Consider the following 20,824-nt stretch of genomic DNA (forward strand, 5'->3'; position numbering starts at 1 on the left):
TGCGCAACAATCAGGAGATGGGGACCCCCCCCCCCCGCGCGAATACTGACGGGTATTTCGCACACTGTTTACAACCCAGATATGTCTACAGATAGCCACTGAGAGGACGAGCACAAAGTGTCGATGATGACACTGTGGTGAACAAACTTTAATTAGATGTTACTCTCCTTGCAGTGGAGTCACTCCTATAAAGTCTTCATGCTGAGCCTTCGCTCAGAACAAAGGCCGAACAGACATCAGTGTTTGGAAATCAGTGCTACAATGCTGTGCCATTGCAAGGAAACAGTTAGTGTTTCTGTGATGAGAATCACATTGTCTTTTTACGGATGATGATTTAACACTTGGCTGTGCCTCAACAACTTGTGTATGTGCCTAGAGAAGTGATGGAGGACAACAACTCATGGGTTGGTGGTGAGGTGAGACAGATCGATGACCGGGTGATTTCTGTGCAGCTCCTGGTGATGATGTTTCTTGGCATCAACTTTTTACTCTTTCTTACCTTTTTCAAGAAGAAGTCCTTTTACACAATTGCACGCTACATCTTATTTGCTGTTACACTACTGTCTGATAGCTTTTTATTACTCATATCTAATATTCTGTTCCTCTTGGCCTATTTTAATTTTACCATACAAGTTTGGTTATGTATCAATATTTCAATGGTAGTGCTTGTGTATTCGATGGTCACACCAGTTACTCTGACAGCAATGACCTTGGAGCGATATGTTGCCATTTGCATGCCCCTGCGCCATGCAGAGCTGTGCTCCCAACACATCCATGTGCATTGCATCCTCATCATTCACAGCCTCAGCTCTGTACCCTGCATTGTTGTTTTTTCCTCTTTCTTTGCATCAGCCTCTCTTAGCTTGTACAAACAACACAGGATATGCTCTCTGCAGATGTACATTTTGCACAGATGGCAGGGTCATATCAGGTCAACTGTACAACAATTTTACTTCTTGATTATGGTAATCATCATTGTATTCTGTTATGTTAAAATAATGAAAGTGGCCAAAACGGCATCCGGAGAGAATAAAAAGTCAACATGGAAAGGTCTCAGAACAGTAATTCTTCATGGTTTCCAGCTACTGCTCTGTCTCATCCAGCTATGGACCCCATTCATAGAAAATTATGCATTTCACATTGATTTGAGTTTATTTTTTAATGTAAGGTTCTTTAACTATGTATTGTTTTATCTTACTCCAAAATGTCTGAGTCCTCTGATATATGGGCTCAGGGATGATAATTTTTTTCATGCACTGAAAAACTATGCCTTCTTTGACTTGTATAAAAGAAATATTTTGCATGGTAGACTAGTAGTTTTTAACAGAAAAAATGCAGAATGCACTTAAAGATAGTAACTCATTATGGTTGCAATTCACTTTAACATGAGGATTTTAAGAATAAGCCCTACTACTACCTAAACTACAGTACTACTAGTTATGACTTTCCACCGCAGTAACACTGGTAAACTCTTCAAATAAAGTAAATATACACATTTTCTATAGGTTTTTTTTTCTCTTTAAATACATACCAACTGCTTACTGTATCCTTACATATTCAATGAACAGATATGAGACTGGTATTGATCCTCTGATGTCACTCTACCCCAGAAAGAAAATTCTGTGTGTTTTCTCCCAAAATGTTGAAGTAAAGATATTATATCCAGTAACATGAGACTGAGAGGACTGAGCAACTCCGGTGAAGTGAACAATAAACATATGGTATTTTAATTTATATATTACTTATGTATATGTTACACACATATTTGAAACAATATGACACAAGATCTTTGATCCTGAACCTGTTTAAAGCTTGCCTGGTACAATCACTCTTTGTGAAAGATAACTTTAGATGAATAACAGATTAACAGTTTAATCATTTCTGCATAGGTTCCATTTCGCCCAGTTAATTTTATGTCATTATTTAAGTTTCTATTTAATTTATTTCTTATTACTGTATTTTTTTTTTACATTTTACTCACATTTTAGATACTTAACTTTTTTATTTTTGTGAGAAACAATTTATTTGTAGTTGACTGTTCTGCACTTTTGCACATTTCATATTAAAATACATGACTTGTTTACAGTAAATGCATTGTCTGCTGGTTTATTTTGTTACTTACGTCAGCTCACCAGTAAGCCATGATAATGGTTGTGTGAGATGTACAATTGACAAACGATTGAGCATGGACAACATATAGTTAATATTGGCAGTGCTGAGGTGGGTGGTGCATTTAGCTGAGAGTAAGAGGCCCAAAATCAAATTCTGCTTAGGGCCCCATGAAGCCTTGGGCTTGCTCTGAATCAATATAATGTATAAATTAATATACTGTAGTGTTGTACTGTGGCTTACAAGAAAGGTTAGGATAAGGGTCAGTCAGGGGCCACGACAGCAGTGGTGGCTTACAACCCAGATATGTCTACAGATAGCCACTGAGAGGATGAGCAGAAAGTGTCAATGACGACACTGTGGTGAACAAACTTTAATTAGCTGTTACTCTCCTTGTAGTGGAGTCACTCCTATAAAGTCTTCATACAGAGCCGTCGCTCGGAACAAAGGCTGGACAGACATCAGTCTTTGGAAATCAGTGCCACAATGCTGTGCCATTGCAGAGAAACATTTAGTGTTTTTGTGATGAGGATCACATTGTATTTCGACAAACGATGATCGGCTGGTGGTTATGTATCAATATTTCAATGGTAGTGCTTCTGTATTCGACGGTCACACCAGTTACTCTGACAGCAATGACCTTGGAGTGATATGTTGCCATTTGCATGCCCCTGCGCCATGCAGAGCTGTGCTCCCAACGCATCCACGTGCATTGCATCCTCATCATTCACGGCCTCAGTTCTATACCCTGCATTGCTGTTTTTTCCTCTTTCTTTGCATCAGCCTCTCTTAGCTTGTACAAACAACACAGGATATGCTCTATGCAGATGTACATTTTGCACAGATGGCAGGGTCACATATGGTCATCTGTACAACAGTTTTACTTCTTGGTTATGGTTATCATCATTGTATTCTGTTATGTTAAAATAATGAAAGTGGCCAAAACGGCATCCGGAGAGAATAAAAAGTCAACATGGAAAGGTCTCAGAACAGTAATTCTTCATGGTTTCCAGCTGCTGCTCTGTCTCATCCAGCTATGGACCCCATTCATAGAGAGTTACGTATATCAGATTAATTTAAGTTTATTTATTAATGTACGATTCTTTAACTATGTATTGTTTTATCTTACTCCAAAATGTCTGAGTCCTCTGATATATGGGCTCAGGGATGATAATTTTTTTCATGCACTGAAAAACTATGCCTTCTTTGACTTGTATGAAAGAAATATCTTGCAAAGTAGGCCAGTAGTTTTTAACAGAAAAATGCACAATACACTTAAAAAAAGCGACTCACTATGGCTGCAATTCATTTTAACTTGAGAATTTTAAGAATGTTTTATTTCTAACTGGTTTATTGTAACAAGCCCTACTACTAATAAAATGTAATGGTTGTCATAGTTGTCACGTTACATCTGTGTTGTATGCTTCTAAGAACGAGACAACACTCTTTCTGAATCTTTTGACAGTGGATCAGTTTGAAATATTGCAGGAAGTTCAGAAATGGAACATGAAAAAGCAGTGAGCTGTCACATAAGGAGCTGCAGGAGACAGACTCAGGCCGTGTGCTGCATGAAATCAGATCAAGGTTGCTCACAGACAGATTGAAAGAGGCCAATCAGCCTACTGCCTTAGTTCTTTATCAAAACAATATATTTTATATATTATATTCTATCTTACTGTACCACTGTTTTGTTTTTTTTTTGTGAAAAAAGGCTTCTGGAAAAAAATATTATGATAGTGTTCCTGACTTATACATTGCTATACACTTCAATGTCACAAGCAAGATATCTATTATAGTTCTTTCATCTACATCCTGACACTGCAATACAAAACAAACTGTGAAGTTCTTGTATTTTTCCATGTTCACCACATAAACAACTAGTGAAGATGCTGTCTTTTTTTGACACGCAAAAAAATCCCTAAATAATCCTTAAAAGAATGAAATACTCAAACTGTTCCTAATTTATTCAAATATAAAATGGACTGTCTATAAGCACAAAAGATTGAAGCAGTTTGCCTGGTCGTCCAAAAATGGACATTCTTCAAGTACATATTCAATACACAGATATGAGACAGGTATTGATCCTCTGATGTCACTCGCCCCCAGAAAGAACATACTGTGAGTGTTTTCTCCCTAAATGTTGAAGTAAAGATATTATATTCAGTAACATGACACTGAGAGGACTGAGCAACTCTGGTGAAGTGAACAATGAACGTATGGTAAACTAATTTATATTTTACTTTTGTATATGTTACACATATATTTAAAACAATATGACACAAGGCCTTTTGTCCTGAACCTGTTCAAGCTTGCCTGGTACAATCACTCCCTGTGAAAGATAACTTTAGAAGAATAACAGATTAACAGTTTAATAATTTCTGCACAAATTCCATTCCACCCAGTTAATTTTATGTCATTAATTAAGTTTCTATCTAATTTATTTCATATTGTATGTTATTATTTTTTTAAAATGTGCATTTTACTCACAATTTATCTACTTATTATCTTTGTCAAAGAAACAATTTATGTGTAGTTGACTGTTCTGCACTTTTGCACATTTCATATTAAAAATTGTTGACTTGTTCACAGTAAATGCATTGTCTGCTGGTCCATTTTGTTACTTTCCAGCTCACCAGTAAGCCATAATAATGGTTGTGTGAGATGTACAATGGACAAAGGATGGAACATGGACAATATATAGTAAGTATTGGCAGTGTTGAGGTGGGTGGTGCGTTTAGCTGGAGGCGAGAGGCCCAAAATCAAATTCTGTTTAGGGCCCCATAAAGACTTGGGCTGGCTCTGGATCAATATAATGTATAAATACATATACTGCATTGTTGCACTGTGGCTTACAACCCAGATATGTCTACAGATAGCCACTGAGAGGACGAGCACAAAGTGTCAATGACGACACTGTGGTGAACAAACTTTAATTAGCTGTTACTCTCCTTGTAGTGGAGTCACTCCTATAAAGTCTTCATAAAGAGCCTTCGCTCAGAACAAAAGCCGAACAGACATCAGTCTTTGGAAATGAGTGCCACAATGCTGTGCCATTGCAGGAAAACAGTTAGTGTTTTTGTGATGAGAATCACATTTCCTTTTGACGGATGATGATTTGACACTTGGCTGTACCTCAACAACTTGTGTATGTGCCTAGAAAAGTGATGGAGGACAACAACTCATGGGTTGGTGGTGAGGTGAGGCAGATCAATGACCGGGTGATTTCTGTGCAGCTCCTGGTCATGATGTTTCTTGGCATCAACTTTTTACTCATCCTGACCTTTTTCAAGAAGAAGTCCTTCTACACAATTACACGTTACATCTTATTTGCTGTTACACTACTGTCTGATAGCTTGATATTACTCATATCTGATATTCTGTACCTCTTGGCCTATTTTAACTTTACCATACAAGTTTGGTTATGTATCATTATTTCTACGGTGCTGCTTCTGTATTCAACAGTAACACCAGTTACTCTGACAGCAATGACCTTGGAGCGATATGTTGCCATTTGCATGCCCCTGCGCCATGCAGAGCTATGCTCCCAACGCATCCATGTGCATTGCATCCTCATCATTCACGGTCTCAGCTCTATACCCTGCATTGCTTTTTTTCCTTCTTTCTTTGCATCAGCCTCTCTTAGCTTGTACAAACAACACGCGATATGTGCTATGCAGATGTACATTTTGCACAGATGGCAGGATCACATATGGTCAACTGTACAACAGTTTTACTTCTTGGTTATGGTTATCATCATTGTATTCTGTTATGTTAAAATAATGAAAGTGGCAAAAACGGCATCCGGAGAGAATAAAAAGTCAACATGGAAAGGTCTCAGAACAGTAATTCTTCATGGTTTCCAGCTGCTGCTCTGTCTCATCCAGCTATGGATCCCATTTATAGAAAATTATGTATTTCACATTAATTTAAGTTTATTTATTAATGTAAGGTTCTTTAATTATGTATTGTTTTATCTTACTCCAAAATGTCTGAGTCCTCTGATATATGGGCTCCGGGATGATAATTTTTTTCATGCACTGAAAAACTATGCCTTCTTTGACTTGTATAAAAGAAATATTTTGCATGGTAGACTAGTAGTTTTTAACAGAAAAAATGCAGAATGCACTTAAAGATAGTAACTCATTATGGTTGCAATTCACTTTGACATGAGGATTTTAGGAACATTTATTTTCTAACTGGTTAATTGTGACAAGCCCTAATACTAATAAAATGTAATAGTTATGATAGTTTTGATGTTAAATCTGTGTTGTATGCTTCGAAGAACAAGACAAAGCTCTTTTTCATAATCTTTTAACAGTGGATCACTTTGAAATATTGCAGGAAGTTCAGAAATGGAACATGAAAAAGCAGTGAGCTGTCACATAAGGAGCTGCAGGAGACAGACTCAGGCCATGTGCCGCATGAAATCAGATCAAGGTTGCTCACAAAAAGATTGAAAGAGGCCAATCATCCTACTGCCTTACTTCTTCATCAAAACAATATATTCTATCTTATTATACCACTGTTTTGGGTTTTTTTGTGAAAAAAGGCTTCTGGAAAAAAATATTATGATAGAGCTCCTGAATTTCACAGTGCTATACACTTCAATGTCACAAGCAAAATATCTATTATAGATCTTTCCTCTACATCCTGACACCGCAATACAAACAAACTATGAAGTTCTTGTACTTCTCCACATTCACTATGAGGATAAAAAACAAGTGACAATGCTGACTTTTTTTTTATATATAAAAAGGATAAGTTTAGGATTTGCCTGAACTTCCCTAAAAAAAGTAAATTACTTAATCTGTTCCTAATTTATTCAAATACAAAATGGACTGTCTAAAGGCACAACAGATTGAAGCAGTTTGCCTTGTTGTACAGAAATGGACGTTCTGCAAGATCACTTCGTGAATAAAGACTAGTTACATTTCACCTTTCATAAAATTACAGTGTTGATATATAAATATTTGTAAATGTACAAATTGATAACACTTGTAAACTCTTCAAATGAAGTAAATCCACACATTTTCTATAAATGTTTCTCTTTAAATGCATACCAACTGCTTACTGTATCCTTACGTATTCACTACACAGATATGAGACAGGTATTGATCCTCTGATGTCACTCTCCCCCAGAAAGAAAATACTGTGAGTGTTTTCTCCCAGAATGTTGAAGTAAAGATATTATAGTCAGTAACATAAGACTGAGAGGACTGAGCATATCCGGTGTCCTGAACAATGAATGTATGGTAATCTAATTTATATATGACCTTTGTATATGTTACAGAACATATTTGAAACAATATGACACAAGGCCTTTTGTCCTGAACCTGTTTAAAGCTTGCCTGGTACAATCATTCCCTGTGAAAGATACCTTTAGAAGAATAACAGATTAACAGTTTAATCATTTATGCATAGGTTCCATGTCACCCAGTTCATTTTATTTCTTTTTGTTGTATTTTTTTCACATTTGCATTTTACTCACATTTTACATACTTAACATTTTTTATTTTTGTGAGAAACAATTTATTTTTAGTTGACTGTTCTGCACTTTTGCACATTTCATATTAAAATAGTTGACTTGTTCACAGTAAATGCATTGTCTGCTGGTTTATTTTGTTACTTTCCAACTCACCAGTAAGCCATGATAATGGTTGTGTGAGATGTACAATGGACAAACGATGGGGCATGGACAATATGTAGTTAATCTTGGCAGTGCTGAGGTGGGTGGTGCGTTTAGCTGAGGGTAAGGGCCCAAAATCAAATTCTGCTTAGGACCCCATAAAGACTTGTGCTGGCTCTGAATCAATATAATGTATAAATTAATGTACTGTAGTGTTGTACTGTGGCTTACAAGTCAGGTTAGGAAAGGGTCAGTCAGGGGCCACGACAGCAATGGTGGCTTACAACCCAGATATTAGAGCCCGACCGATAAAGGATTTTTAAGGCCGACACCGATACAAATATTTGGTGATTTAAAAATCCGTTATTCCGATATATCGGCCGATATATATATAAAAAAAAATAAATCCAGAAACGCGTAACAAAACATAAACAGATTTCCGTAACATTAGTTATTTGTAGTTATTTATGAGTCCTCACTGAAATAATATGATAATGCAGTTTAAAAATAAACTTGTTTGTTTCATTGTCACAACAGAACAGAGGAACGTCAAAATTACTAGCTAAGTCAGTTTCACTCTCGGCTTACACCTAACAGCAGCAAAACTGGACATGGTAGTCACAAATTTTGTCATGCTTATTTGAGTTAAGAGAACTAATGGGGATGTTCTTTTAATTGTTAATCAAGCAATGTATTTCTTGTGACAATTGCCAACTTACAATGAACACACTTCAACGATGATCTCAGTCGTGGATAACTGGTTTGCTCTGCCCGACTCTGGCTGGATCAGCTGGTTGTAGGGTTTGTGGCGTTCTAAACACGAGTGTTGCCAACAGGGACGTTGTAGAGTGTCCTCTGGTAGACAAACTATGCAACGCCAACACTCATAACATGGTTGAAGGGTGTTTCGTCCGTTTTTATTTTATTTTTTAAATATTCATTTATCGGCCATTATAAATGCCGATACCGATAGTTTGGAAAATGCCTAATATCGGCCGATAATATCGGCCAGCCAATATATCTGTCGGGCTCTACCAGATATGTTTACAGATAGCCACTGAGAGGACGAGCACAAAGTGTCAATGACGACACTGTGGTGAACAAACTTTAATTAGCTGTTACTCTCCTTGTAGTGGAGTCACTCCTATAAAGTCTTCATACAGAGCCCTCGCTCAGAACAAAGGCCGAAACAGACATCTGTCTTAGGCAATCAGTGCCACAATGCTGTGCCATTGCAGGGAAACAGTTAGTGTTTTTGTGATGAGGATCACATTGTCTTTTTACGGATGATGATTTAATACTTGGCTGTACCTCAACAACTTGTGTATGTGCCTAGAGAAGTGATGGAGGACAACAACTCATGGGTTGGTGGTGAGGTGAGACAGATCAATGACCGGGTGATTTCTGTGCAGCTCCTGGTAATGCTGTTTCTTGGCATCAACTTTTTGCTCATCCTGACCTTTTTCAAGAAGAAGTCCTTCTACATAATTGCACGCTACATCTTATTTGCTGTTACACTGCTGTCTGATAGCTTGATTATACTCATATCTGATATTCTGTTCCTCTTGGCCTATTTTAATTTTACCATACAAGTTTGGTTATGTATCAATATTTCAATGGTAGTGCTTCTGTATTCGACGGTCACACCAGTTACTCTGACAGCAATGACCTTGGAGCGATATGTTGCCATTTGCATGCCCCTGCGCCATGCAGAACTGTGCTCCCAACGCATCCACGTGCACTGCATCCTCATCATTCACGGCCTCAGCTCTATACCCTGCATTGTTGTTTTTTCCCTTTTCTTTGCATCTGCCTCTCTTAGCTTATACAAACAACATGCGATATGCGCTATGCAGATGTACATTTTGCACAGATGGCAGGGTCATATCAGGTCAACTGTACAACAGTTTTACTTCTTGATTATGGTAATCATCATTGTATTCTGTTATGTTAAAATAATGAAAGTGGCCAAAACGGCATCCGGAGAGAATAAACAGTCAACATGGAAAGGTCTCAGAACAGTAATTCTTCATGGTTTCCAGCTGCTGCTCTGTCTCATCCAGCTATGGACCCCATTCCTAGAGAATTATTTATTTCAGATTAATTTAAGTTTATTTATTAATGTAAGGTTCTTTAACTATGTGTTGTTTTATCTCACTCCAAAATGTCTTAGTCCTCTGATATATGGGCTCAGGGATGATAATTTTTTTCATGCACTGAAAAACTATGCCTTCTTTGACTTGTATAAAAGAAATATTTTGCAAAGTAGACTAGTAGTTTTTAACATAAAAAATGCACAATGAGCCTAAAAAAAGTGACTCACTATGGTTGCAATTCACTTTAACATGAGAATTTTAAGAACGTTTTATTTCTAACTGGTTTATTGTAACAAGCCCTACTAATAATAAAATGCAATAGTTATGATAGTTGTGATGTTACATCTGTGTTGTATGCTTCTAAGAACGAGACAACGCTCTTTTTCTGCATCTTTTAACAGTGGATCAGTTTGAAATATTGCAGGAAGTTCAGTAAGGGAACATGAAAAAGCAGTGAGCCGTCACATAAGGAGCTGCAGGGGACAGACTCAGGCCATGTGCTGCATAAAATCAGATCAAGGTTGCTCACAGACAGATTGAAAGAGGCCAATCAGCCTACTGCCTTAATTCTTTATCAAAACAATATATTCTATCTTATTGTACCACTTTTTTTGTGAAAAAAGTATTCTGGAAAAAAATATGACAGAGCTCCTGACTTTTACAGTGCTATATACTTCAATGTCACAAGCCAAGATATCTATTATAGTTCCTTCCTCTACATCCTGACACTGCAATACAAACTGTGAAGTTCATGTACTTTTCCATGTTCACCACAAGGATAAACAACTAGTGAAGATGCTGACATTGTTTTTTCCACACATGATAAATTTAGGATTTGCCTGAACTTCCCTAAAAAAATGAAATACTCAAACTGTTCCTTATTAATTCAAATACAAAATGGGCTGTCTATAAGCACAACTGATTGAAGCAGTTTGCCTTGTTGTCCAGAAATAGACATTCTGTTACGGCCTGTCAAGTTCTGTGGTGGACTTGTGTGTTTTTGGTGTCTGTTTTTGTTTGTTGTGCTTGCAGAGGTGCAGTGAGAGGCTGGGCGGAGTTTCACATCACCGGAGCTGCGGACGCACACGCACACCTGTGGCAGTGCCTGCTTAAAAGCCTTGGTCTTCACGCTACCTGCTGCCAGATGATTTCGCTACATTGACCTGGTATATGGCTCCAGCTAGTCGCTTCACTAAGCCACTTGTCTGTGTATTATATGTCTTCTTGGAAACCTGATTATCTTTTGTGCTTCCTCCAGCGTTCACCAACTATCCCAGCTACCAGTGGCTCCGCACCCCGCAACCCAGCTCTCAGCACCTCTGCAGCCGGCACCCTCGCCTCAAGCTCAACCTGAGCCCCTACACGCCACCTGGTCCAGCAGCGCCACAGTGAGCAACCTCTCCTCAAACACCTTTCCCCTCTCCGACGGACTCTCCAGCCAGTTGCAAGGCAAGATATTTTGCTACATCTTGCCCTGCAAATTGCATTGTTGAATTTTCAATAAATCTGCCTGCACTCAACTTCTGCCTCGCTGTCCGCTTTTGGGTCCTGCCCCACACCATATAGCGTAACACATTCTTCAAGTTCACTTTATTACACTATATGAGTGGCATTAATTACTTTGAAATACTTTACATGTTTTAATCTGGACTATGCTGTACACTTTGTAAATAAAAGACTTTTCCAGAATTACAGTGTTGATATATAAATCTTTGTAAATGTACAAATTGATAACACTTGTAAACTCTTCAAATAAAGTAAATTCGCACATTTTCTATGGGTTTTTTTTTTCTCTTTAAATACATACCAACTGCTTACTGTATCCTTACATATTCAATACACAGATATGAGACTGGTATTAATCCTCTGATGTCATTTCCGCCAGAAAGAAAACACTGTGAGTGTTTTCTCCCAAAATGTTGAAGTAAAGATATTATATCCAGTAACATGAGACTGAGAGGACTGAGCAACTCCGGTGAAGTGAACAATGAACTCATGGTATTTTAATTATGACACAAGTTTGATCATTTCTGCATAGGTGTTGTGTCTTGATTTTTGGTGTTATGTTTTGGTTTGTTTAACATCTCTCTCTGTCATACAGAGTGTGCACCGAGGGGCGGGGCGATCTCCTGGAGCACAGAGCACCTGGCACACCTGCAGCTCGTTCTGCCCTAATTGGCTGGCTTCTTAAGCCACCCTCCCTTTGACTCCTGTGCCGGATGATTCATTTGCTTCGCAGCGTCAAGCCTGTGCATCGTGTGACTCCAGCTGATCGCCTCGCCTCGTGCTATCCCTCCAGTGTCCTTTTTGTATCCGTGAGTTTTTGTGCCTCGACACCATTTTCAGTTGTACTTTTGTTCTTGAGCCTTTTTCCCATTTCTATGGAGATTTTTAGTTGCCCTTTTTAGTTGCTACTTTTCCCTAGAGAGCTTTGCGTTGTTACTTTGTTTTGAGTATTTTCCTGAGGAACTGTTCTCCCACCTTCTGTTAAATAAACTCTTGTTGAACTCTGCAACTGGGTCCTGACTTCCGTGACTAGCCATAACAATAGGTTCCATTTCACCCATTTTATTTTATGTCATTTAAGTTTCTATTTAATTTATTTCTCATTATTGTATTTTTGTTTGTTTATTTGTAGTTGACTGTTCTGCACTTTTGCACATTTCATATTAAAATAGTTGACTTGTTCACAGTAAATGCATTGTCTGTTGGTTTATTTTGTTACTTTCCAGTTCACCAGTAAGCCATGATAATTAGAGGTGGGGGAAATTTCCGATTCTTAGATTAATCGCGATTCGGCCGTGGAAGAATCGAGAACGATTCACAAACATCCAAATTCCGATTATTTAAATATGCCAAGTAAAGCGGAACTAAAATACAGTAAGCGCGGTCTTCGAGACACTATGGGGAACGGACCGAGAACACACATCCACAGCACACTCCTCCAGAAAAAAAAAAAAAACAACAACAAGCATGGCTGAGCTAACCAACCCACCTCACCATTAGATCCGACCTGCTCCTAAACATTTAAAAGCAGACGTGTGGAATCATTCTGGATTCTACAACGGTGATGGAGGAAATGAATTGGACAAAAGCTACGTTGTATGCAAGGTTTGTCGCGCTAAAATAAAATACTTTGGCAACACAACGAACATGAGAAGTCACACAGCACGATTCCACCCGACGGAGGAGGTGGGAAAGCCGGCTGCTGTTGCTACTAGCAGCCAGAGAACAATCGAGGACGCTCTGGGTAAGCTGCCACCCACATCGCAAAAGGCCAAGCGAATTACGAAAGGCATCGCGGAATTCATTGCCATGGGTTTGCAACCTTACTCGGTTGTAGAAAATCGGGGATTTCAGAGAATGATGGAAGCAACGGAGCCGAGGTACGTCATCCCATCCCGATGCTATTTCACCGACACGGCCGTCCCGGCACTCTACAAGCAGACTAAAGCAGAAATCACGTCATCGCTGTTGAATGCAGACCGAGTCGCCGTTACATGTGATGCGTGGACGTCTGTAGCCACCGAAGCGCACTTTTGAGTGGTTAAAAACAATATTTTTCTACAAAATGCTACCATTTGTTTTATTGAAGATTGAATGTACTGTTAAGCTGCTGATACAAAAAGAGAGACTTGAGTATTATATTTACTGTTTTGAGCTGTTGGTACTGAAGTAGTAGTTCATTTAAGCCTGAGAGCACTTTTGTTTTATTTGTTACTAACATATGAAACACTAAAAGGTTTCATAAAGGTTAATAAAATATAATGGAAATGAATTCAACTCTTTGTTTCTTATTGCAAATGCACTGTTTTTTGAACTGCAAATGATGAATACTCATTTAGTGAGACAAAAAGAAATGTGGAAAAAGTGCATCGATATACATAAATTAAAAATGCATCAATAATCGTTTTATAATCGAATCGTAGCCTCTGAATCGTAATCGTAATCGAATCGTGAGGTGCCCCAAGATTCCCACCCCTAATGATAATGGTTGTGTGAGATGTACAATGGACCAATGATGGAGAATGGACAATATATAGTTAATATTGGCGGTGCTGAGGTGGGTGGTGCGTTCAGCTGGGGGCGAGAGGCCCCAAATCAAATTCTGCTTAGGGCCCCATAAAGCCTTGGGCCGGCTCTGGATCAATATAATGTATATAAATTAATGTAGTGTTGCACTGTGGCTTACAAGTCAGGTAAGGATCAGGATCAGTCAAGGGCCACGACAGCAATGGTGGCTTACAACCCAGATATGTCTACAGATAGCCACTGAGAGGACGAGCACAAAGTGTCAATGACGACACTGTGGTGAACAAACTTTAATTAGCTGTTACTCTCCTTGTAGTGGAGCCACTCCTATAAAGTCTTCATACAGAGCCTTCGCTCAGAATAAAGGCTGGACAGACATCTGTCTTTGGAAATGAGTGCCACAACGCTGTGCCATTACAGGAAAACAGTTAGTGTTTCTGTGATGAGGATCAGATTGTCTTTTGACGGATGATGATTTAACACTTGGCTGTACCTCAACAACTTGTGTATGTGCCTAGAGAAGTGATGGAGGACAACAACTCATGGGTTGGTGGTGAGGTGAGGCAGATCAATGACCGGGTGATTTCTGTGCAGGTCTTGGTCATGATGTTTCTTGGCATCAACTTTTTGCTCATCCTAACCTTTTTCAAGAAGAAGTCCTTCTACACAATTGCACGCTACATCTTATTTGCTGTTACACTACTGTCTGATAGCTTGATTATACTCATATCTGATATTCTGTACCTCTTGGCCTATTTTAATTTTACCATAAAAGTTTGGTATTGCATCAGTATTTCTATGGTGCTGATTCTGTATTCGATGGTCACACCAGTTACTCTGACAGCAATGACCTTGGAGCGATATGTTGCCATTTGCATGCCCCTGCGCCATGCAGAGCTGTGCTCCCAATGCATCCATGTGCATTGCATCCTCATCATTCACGGCCTCAGTTCTATACCCTGCATTGTTGTTTTTTCCTCTTTCTTTGCATCAGCCTCTTTTAGCTTGTACAAACAACACAGGATATGCTCTCTGCAGTTGTATGTTTTGCACAGATGGCAGGGTCATATCAGGTCAACTGTACAACAGTTTTACTTCTTGATTATGGTAATCATCATTGTATACTGTTATGTTAAAATAATGAAAGTGGCCAAAACGGCATCTGGAGAGAATAAAAAGTCAACATGGAAAGGTCTCAGAACAGTAATTCTTCATGGTTTCCAGCTGCTGCTCTGTCTCATCCAGCTATGGACCCCATTCATAGAAAATTATGTATTTCACATTAATTTAAATTTATTTTTTAATGTAAGATTCTTTAACTATGTATTGTTTTATCTTACTCCAAAATGTCTGAGTCCTCTGATATATGGGCTCAGGGATGATCATTTTTTTCATGCACTGAAAAACTATGCCTTCTTTTACGTGTATAAAAGAAATATTTTGCAAAGTAGACTAGTAGTTTTTAACAGAAAAAATGCACAATGCGCTTAAAAAAAAGTGACTCACTATGGTTGCAATTCACTTTAGCTTGAGAATTTTAAGAATAGGCCATACTACTACCTAAACTACAGTACTACTAGTTATGACTTTCCACCGCAGTAACACTGGTAAACTCTTCAAATAAAGTAAATATACACATTTTCTATAGTTTTTTTTCTTCTCTTTAAATACATACCAACTGCTTACTGTATCCTTACATATTCAATACACAGATATGAGACTGGTATTGATCCTCTGATGTCACTCTCCCCCAGAAAGAAAATACTGTGAGTGTTTTCTCCCAAAATGTTGAAGTAAAGATAATATATCCAGTAACATGAGACTGAGAGGACTGAGCAACTCCGGTGAAGTGAACAATGAACATGTGGTATTTTAATTTATATATTACTTTTGTATATGTTACACACATATTTGAAACAATATGACACAAGACCTTTGGTCCTGAACCTGTTTAAATCTTGCCTGGTACAATCACTCTTTGTGAAAGATAACTTATGAAGAATAACAGATTAACAGTTCAATCATTTCTGCATAGGTTCCATGTCACCCAGTTCATTTTATGTCATTATTTAAGTTTCTATTTAATTTATTTCTTATTATTGTATTTTTTTTGTACATTTGCATTTTACTCACATTTTACATACTTCACATTTTTTTATTTTTGTGAGAAACAATTTATTTGTAGTTGACTGTTCTGCACTTTTGCACATTTCATATTAAAATGGTTTACTTGTTCACAGTAAATGCATTGTCTGCTGGTTTATTTTGTTACTATCCAGCTCACCAGTAAACCATGATAATGGTTGTGTGAGATGTACAATGGACAAACGATGGAGCATGGACAATATATAGTTAATATTGGCAGTGCTGAGGTGGGTGGTGCGTTCAGCTGGGGGCGAGAGGCCCCACATCAAATTCTGCTTAGGGCCCCATAAAGCCTTGGGCCGGCTCTGGATCAATATAATGTATAAATAAATATACTGTAGCGTTGCACTGTGGCTTACAAGTCAGGTTAGGATAAGGGTCAGTCAGGGGCCACAACAGCAAAGGTGGCTTACAACCCAGATATGTCTACAGATAGCCACTGAGAGGACGAGCACAAAGTGTCAATGACGACACTGTGGTAAACAAACTTTAATTAGCTGTTACTCTCCTTGTAGTGGAGCCACTCCTATAAAGTCTTCATACAGAGCCTTCGCTCAGAATAAAGGCTGGACAGACATCAGTCTTTGGAAATCAGTGCCACAATGCTGTGCCATTGCAGGAAAACAGTTAGTGTTTTTGTGATGAGGATCAGATTGTCTTTCGACGGATGATGATTTAACACGTGGCTGTACCTCAACAACTTGTGTATGTGCCTAGAAAAGTGATGGAGGACAACAACTCATGGGTTGGTGGTGAGGTGAGACAGATCAACGACCGGGCGATTTCTCTGCAGCTCCTGGTCATGATGTTTCTTGGCATCAACTTTTTACTCATCCTGACCTTTTTCAAGAAGAAGTCCTTCTACACAATTGCACGCTACATCTTATTTGCTGTTACACTACTGTCTGATAGCTTTTTATTACTAATATCTAATATTCTTTTCCTCTTGGCCTATTTTAATTTTACCATACAAGTTTGGTTATGTATCAATATTTCAATGGTAGTGCTTGTGTATTCGATGGTCACACCAGTTACTCTGACAGCAATGACCTTGGAGCGATATGTTGCCATTTGCATGCCCCTGCGTCATGCAGAGCTGTGCTCCCAACGCATCAATGTGCATTGCATCCTCATCATTCACGGCCTCAGTTCTATACCCTGCATTGCTGTTTTTTCCTCTTTCTTTGCATCAGCCTCTCTTAGCTTGTACAAACAACACAGGATATGCTCTATGCAGATGTACATTTTGCATAGATGGCAGGATCACATATGGTCAACTGTACAACAGTTTTACTTCTTGGTTATGGTTATCATCATTGTATTCTGTTACGTTAAAATAGTGAAAGTGGCAAAAACAGCATCCGGAGAGAATAAAAAGTCAACATGGAAAGGTCTCAGAACAGTAATTCTTCATGGTTTCCAGCTGCTGCTCTGTCTCATCCAGCTATGGACCCCATTCATAGAAAATTATGTATTTCACATTAATTTAAGTTTATTTATTAATGTAAGGTTCTTTAACTATGTATTGTTTTATCTCACTCCAAAATGTCTGAGTCCTCTGATATATGGGCTCAGGGATGATAATTTTTTTCATGCACTGAAAAACTTTGCCTTCTTTGACTTGTATAAAAGAAATATTGTGCAAAGTAGACCAGTTGTTTTTAACAGAAAAAATGCAGAATGTACTTAAAGAAAGTGAGTCACTATGGTTGCAATTCATTTTAACATGAGAATTTTAAGAACAAGCCCTACTACTACCTAAACTACAGTACTACTAGTTATGACTTTCCACCGCAGTAAAGACAACAACGCTGGATGGCAGAACAAACAAATCGGTCACCACATTCATCTATAGTTAGGCTAGATATGAATATACATAAATAGTGCTTTTTAAAATTCCTGTGCTATTTGTGTAATGTTCATGATGAATTTTGCATTATTTTTCTATAACTGCACTGCGCAGAGATCATGCTTTATTTACAATCAAATGTCTGCTGATAATGCTGCCATCACACAAGTCATTAATCTTTAGGCAACTTGTTAGAGGCAAAGAAGATATGGCTTTAAACCCTTTTTGTTGTGAAGCAACAGTTGTCTGTAGTAACCAGTAATATCTGATGAATTTAGTATTAATTGACATTGTAGAAAAAAGGACCCACCAACACATATATTAATTCAAGATTTATTTTATGTATTGTTAATATGTGAATACATACACACCATAGTTTTATAAAAGGAAATGTCTCTGTTACAATAAAACATTAAATAAACAACATTATGATCTGATGTTTGACAAGCCCCACTGCTACACAATATAGACATTTTCTAATCACCTTCAACAAGCTCTAGAAGTGGCTGACATTAACAAATCAAATAAATAGTCTTAAATAATGATTTTTGCAATCCTAAGCATTTGCAAATTGTTAGCAAGTCATTTCATTCCCTTTCAAAAATTTGATTTTAAACATGTAAACATTTTACAAGCTTAAAAATTTTTGTTTTGGGGTTTTTTTGGGTTGTTTTTTTTAACATTTTCCAATATCTCTAACTATCTGTCTCAGTCTTCACGGAGATAAGCTTCATGCAGCTCAGGCTCCTCACTATCTTCTCGAAAGGCAGCATATTCTGCCATCCTTTGGATCTCTTCAACTTTAGTCTCAGCCAATTTCTTATCTGCGTCCGCTGACAGCTTCCGTGCCTCCTCCACCTGTGACTGGGCCACCTGAATGTTTGTCCTCACTGTGATGGACGCCTGCTCAGCTCCTGGAAACACACAGACGCAAACATGGATTTTGTCAAATCGCAGTTTTTAAATAAAGCTGTAAATGTTCCAAAGTCTAACTCAGACAGCAGATGAATTGAATTGTAATCCTTTCATCCTTCCATCATTATAAATACAATGGTGTTTCAGCATTTCATCAAGACCCAGGAAATACAGCTGTACTCATTCAACTCACCTGAAGTGCGCGCTGCCTCAGCTGCCATTTTGCACAGGTTGACAGCATTGATCCAGTTTGACTCAAAACGTCTGCATTTTTCTAGTCTAATACTAATCTGTCAGGACAAAGAGAAGAGGAAGATGAGGAGTCAATATAATACATGTATGTTTTTCTATTGTTTCTGCAAAAAATAAAAGCTGATTTGAAGAGGAAAAACTGAAAGCTAGAGTAGATTTAGATTTGTTTTCAAAGTTTCTCCAAAAGGGCAAAGCAAACTAACCTGTGCACGCTGGCTATTGATCACCTCCAGGAGCGAATCCTCCTCTGCTGGGGTCAGTTTTCCCAATGAGGCTAAATACCGTCTTTGGACAGCAATGCGTGTGTACACAGCCTGTTAGCAAACAGAAAGAGGACAGAAAGTCAGGGACAGTACAGAGCAATTTTCAAAATAATAACATTACAGTAGTTTTTCTCTATGATTAACATAATTTCTGATTCTGATTCTATGTGATTGACAATGCATCTTTAAACAATAGTATTCTCCATTCTTAGAGGTCTTGCCTTGTAATTATATCTGGATGTAAAGATTCAGACCTGTGCCCATTTCTACTTAATAATGTAGACTTAAGTTCTGAATTGTGGTAATGTGCCTTCTCATGCTACCATTAAATGTAGCAAAATACTTGCTTCCCAATGACGAATTAAACTTTTAAGCTGAGGTTGGCAGTCATAAAATGTGGATATTACGTCTCACATTTGAGGAAAAACCTACCTTTGAATAGTCTGTAAGGGCATCTATGATGGCCAAGGTGGTCTGGGAAAGGAAAGTACTTGAACTGTCTGTAACCACTGAGGCTGCTCTTCTGATCAGGGACTCATGAGAGAGGTATTCCACTTGCTACAAACAGAAGATCAGTATTTTAACTCCTTCAATTTCCCCACAAACAAAATATGAAGAACAAGAACAAACTTTTTTCTGAAGATTTGCTGCAGTTCGTGTTATACTGTCTCTGGCAGGAGACCTACCCACCTGTGCAAACGGGACAGCACAAAGCCCACGGGCAACATTTAGAGGTGCTATGCTCATGTGCGCAGCATCTGTCCTTTCCCCCAACTTCTGGACTCCAGTCTTCCTGCTGTTGAATAGGACACTCTCAGTACTGCTGTAGAAAAAGAAGGAAGGAATGTAAGCAGGTTATTATAGTCAAAATTAGTGGTATATGCACTAATGCAGGCTACACTTGATGACATAGATCTAGGCTGTGTTCCTACTGCTTATGTTATGTCATTGCCTATTATTCATAACATACCTTAGGAAACGGATGCAGGCTGCTCCTCTCCTGACCACACTCTTGTTGGTCCGCAGCAGTGAAAAGTCTGTGTGATTTCGCAGAAGTCCTCCAGCAGCACGGCTGGCACACACTGAACACTGACCAACAGCTTGCATCTTGCAGATTCACTGCAGCACTTAAAGAATGTACTTGATTTGATGTGTGTAAAGCTAATTGCTGATCGTAGGTTTTCTGTTTTCCGCTGTTCAACCTAATCTGTTGTCCACTGACTGTTGCCTTTAGAAATCAGAGGAGTATTCTTGTTCGCTGCTTGCTATCTTTCTGTCTGCTCGACGATGACCAACTGTCATGTCCTGTGGGTATTTGTAGGGCCGCAGCACCGTTTCATTGCGTAAAAGGCATTGATCTGTTGACTCTGCCTGCAAATGTGCGTATATGGCTTTATCTGAAAAAGCTCACAGAGACAGAAATTACGTGCAGGTCTATCTCACTGTCTTGCTCTGCTATGTGTGTGAGTGTGTGTGTATATCTGTAGTTCAGGACAAAATAAACCTTTTAGAATTTTTTTAAATTGACTTTTTTAGG

At 38.4% G+C, this 20,824-nt stretch overlaps 6 protein-coding genes and 1 pseudogene across 7 annotated transcripts; 6 read left to right on the top strand and 1 right to left on the bottom strand.

The window, feature by feature from the left end:
- Positions 1–383: 383 nt before the first annotated feature.
- On the top strand, positions 384–1,349 carry LOC141012366 (odorant receptor 131-2-like). The gene has a single exon (XM_073485830.1). It carries the CDS (start codon positions 384–386, stop codon positions 1,347–1,349), a length of 966 nt encoding a protein of 321 aa, XP_073341931.1.
- A 1,314-nt stretch (positions 1,350–2,663) lies between these two features.
- LOC141012376 (odorant receptor 131-2-like) lies at positions 2,664–3,630 on the top strand (annotated as a pseudogene).
- A 1,643-nt stretch (positions 3,631–5,273) lies between these two features.
- LOC141012383 (odorant receptor 131-2-like) lies at positions 5,274–6,239 on the top strand. Its single transcript, XM_073485855.1, has one exon. It carries the CDS (start codon positions 5,274–5,276, stop codon positions 6,237–6,239), a length of 966 nt encoding a protein of 321 aa, XP_073341956.1.
- Positions 6,240–9,078: 2,839 nt separating this feature from the next.
- LOC141012393 (odorant receptor 131-2-like) lies at positions 9,079–11,223 on the top strand. Its single transcript, XM_073485865.1, has 2 exons — positions 9,079–10,000; positions 11,090–11,223. The coding sequence occupies exons 1-2, from the start codon at positions 9,079–9,081 to the stop codon at positions 11,221–11,223; spliced, it is 1,056 nt and encodes a 351-aa protein (XP_073341966.1).
- Positions 11,224–14,388: 3,165 nt separating this feature from the next.
- LOC141012417 (odorant receptor 131-2-like) lies at positions 14,389–15,354 on the top strand. The gene has a single exon (XM_073485897.1). It carries the CDS (start codon positions 14,389–14,391, stop codon positions 15,352–15,354), a length of 966 nt encoding a protein of 321 aa, XP_073341998.1.
- Positions 15,355–16,732: 1,378 nt separating this feature from the next.
- On the top strand, positions 16,733–17,698 carry LOC141012427 (odorant receptor 131-2-like). The gene has a single exon (XM_073485909.1). The coding sequence runs from the start codon at positions 16,733–16,735 to the stop codon at positions 17,696–17,698; it is 966 nt and encodes a 321-aa protein (XP_073342010.1).
- Positions 17,699–18,178: 480 nt separating this feature from the next.
- Positions 18,179–20,586, bottom strand: LOC141013121 (diablo IAP-binding mitochondrial protein-like). 2 transcript variants are annotated; one of them, XM_073486689.1, is made up of 6 exons: positions 20,258–20,586; positions 19,978–20,110; positions 19,720–19,845; positions 19,228–19,338; positions 18,966–19,062; positions 18,179–18,771 (listed from the first exon to the last, which is right to left on the bottom strand). In XM_073486689.1, the coding sequence occupies exons 1-6, from the start codon at positions 20,392–20,394 to the stop codon at positions 18,566–18,568; spliced, it is 810 nt and encodes a 269-aa protein (XP_073342790.1). In that variant the 5' UTR covers positions 20,395–20,586; the 3' UTR covers positions 18,179–18,565. The 2 variants fall into 2 exon arrangements, with proteins under 2 accessions (XP_073342790.1, XP_073342798.1); XM_073486697.1 differs by having other exon boundaries at positions 19,978–20,107; positions 20,258–20,489.
- Between the last annotated feature and the right edge of the window lie 238 nt (positions 20,587–20,824).

This window comes from Pagrus major, chromosome 2 (assembly GCF_040436345.1).
Source record: "Pagrus major chromosome 2, Pma_NU_1.0".
Lineage (NCBI taxonomy): Eukaryota > Metazoa > Chordata > Actinopteri > Spariformes > Sparidae > Pagrus > Pagrus major.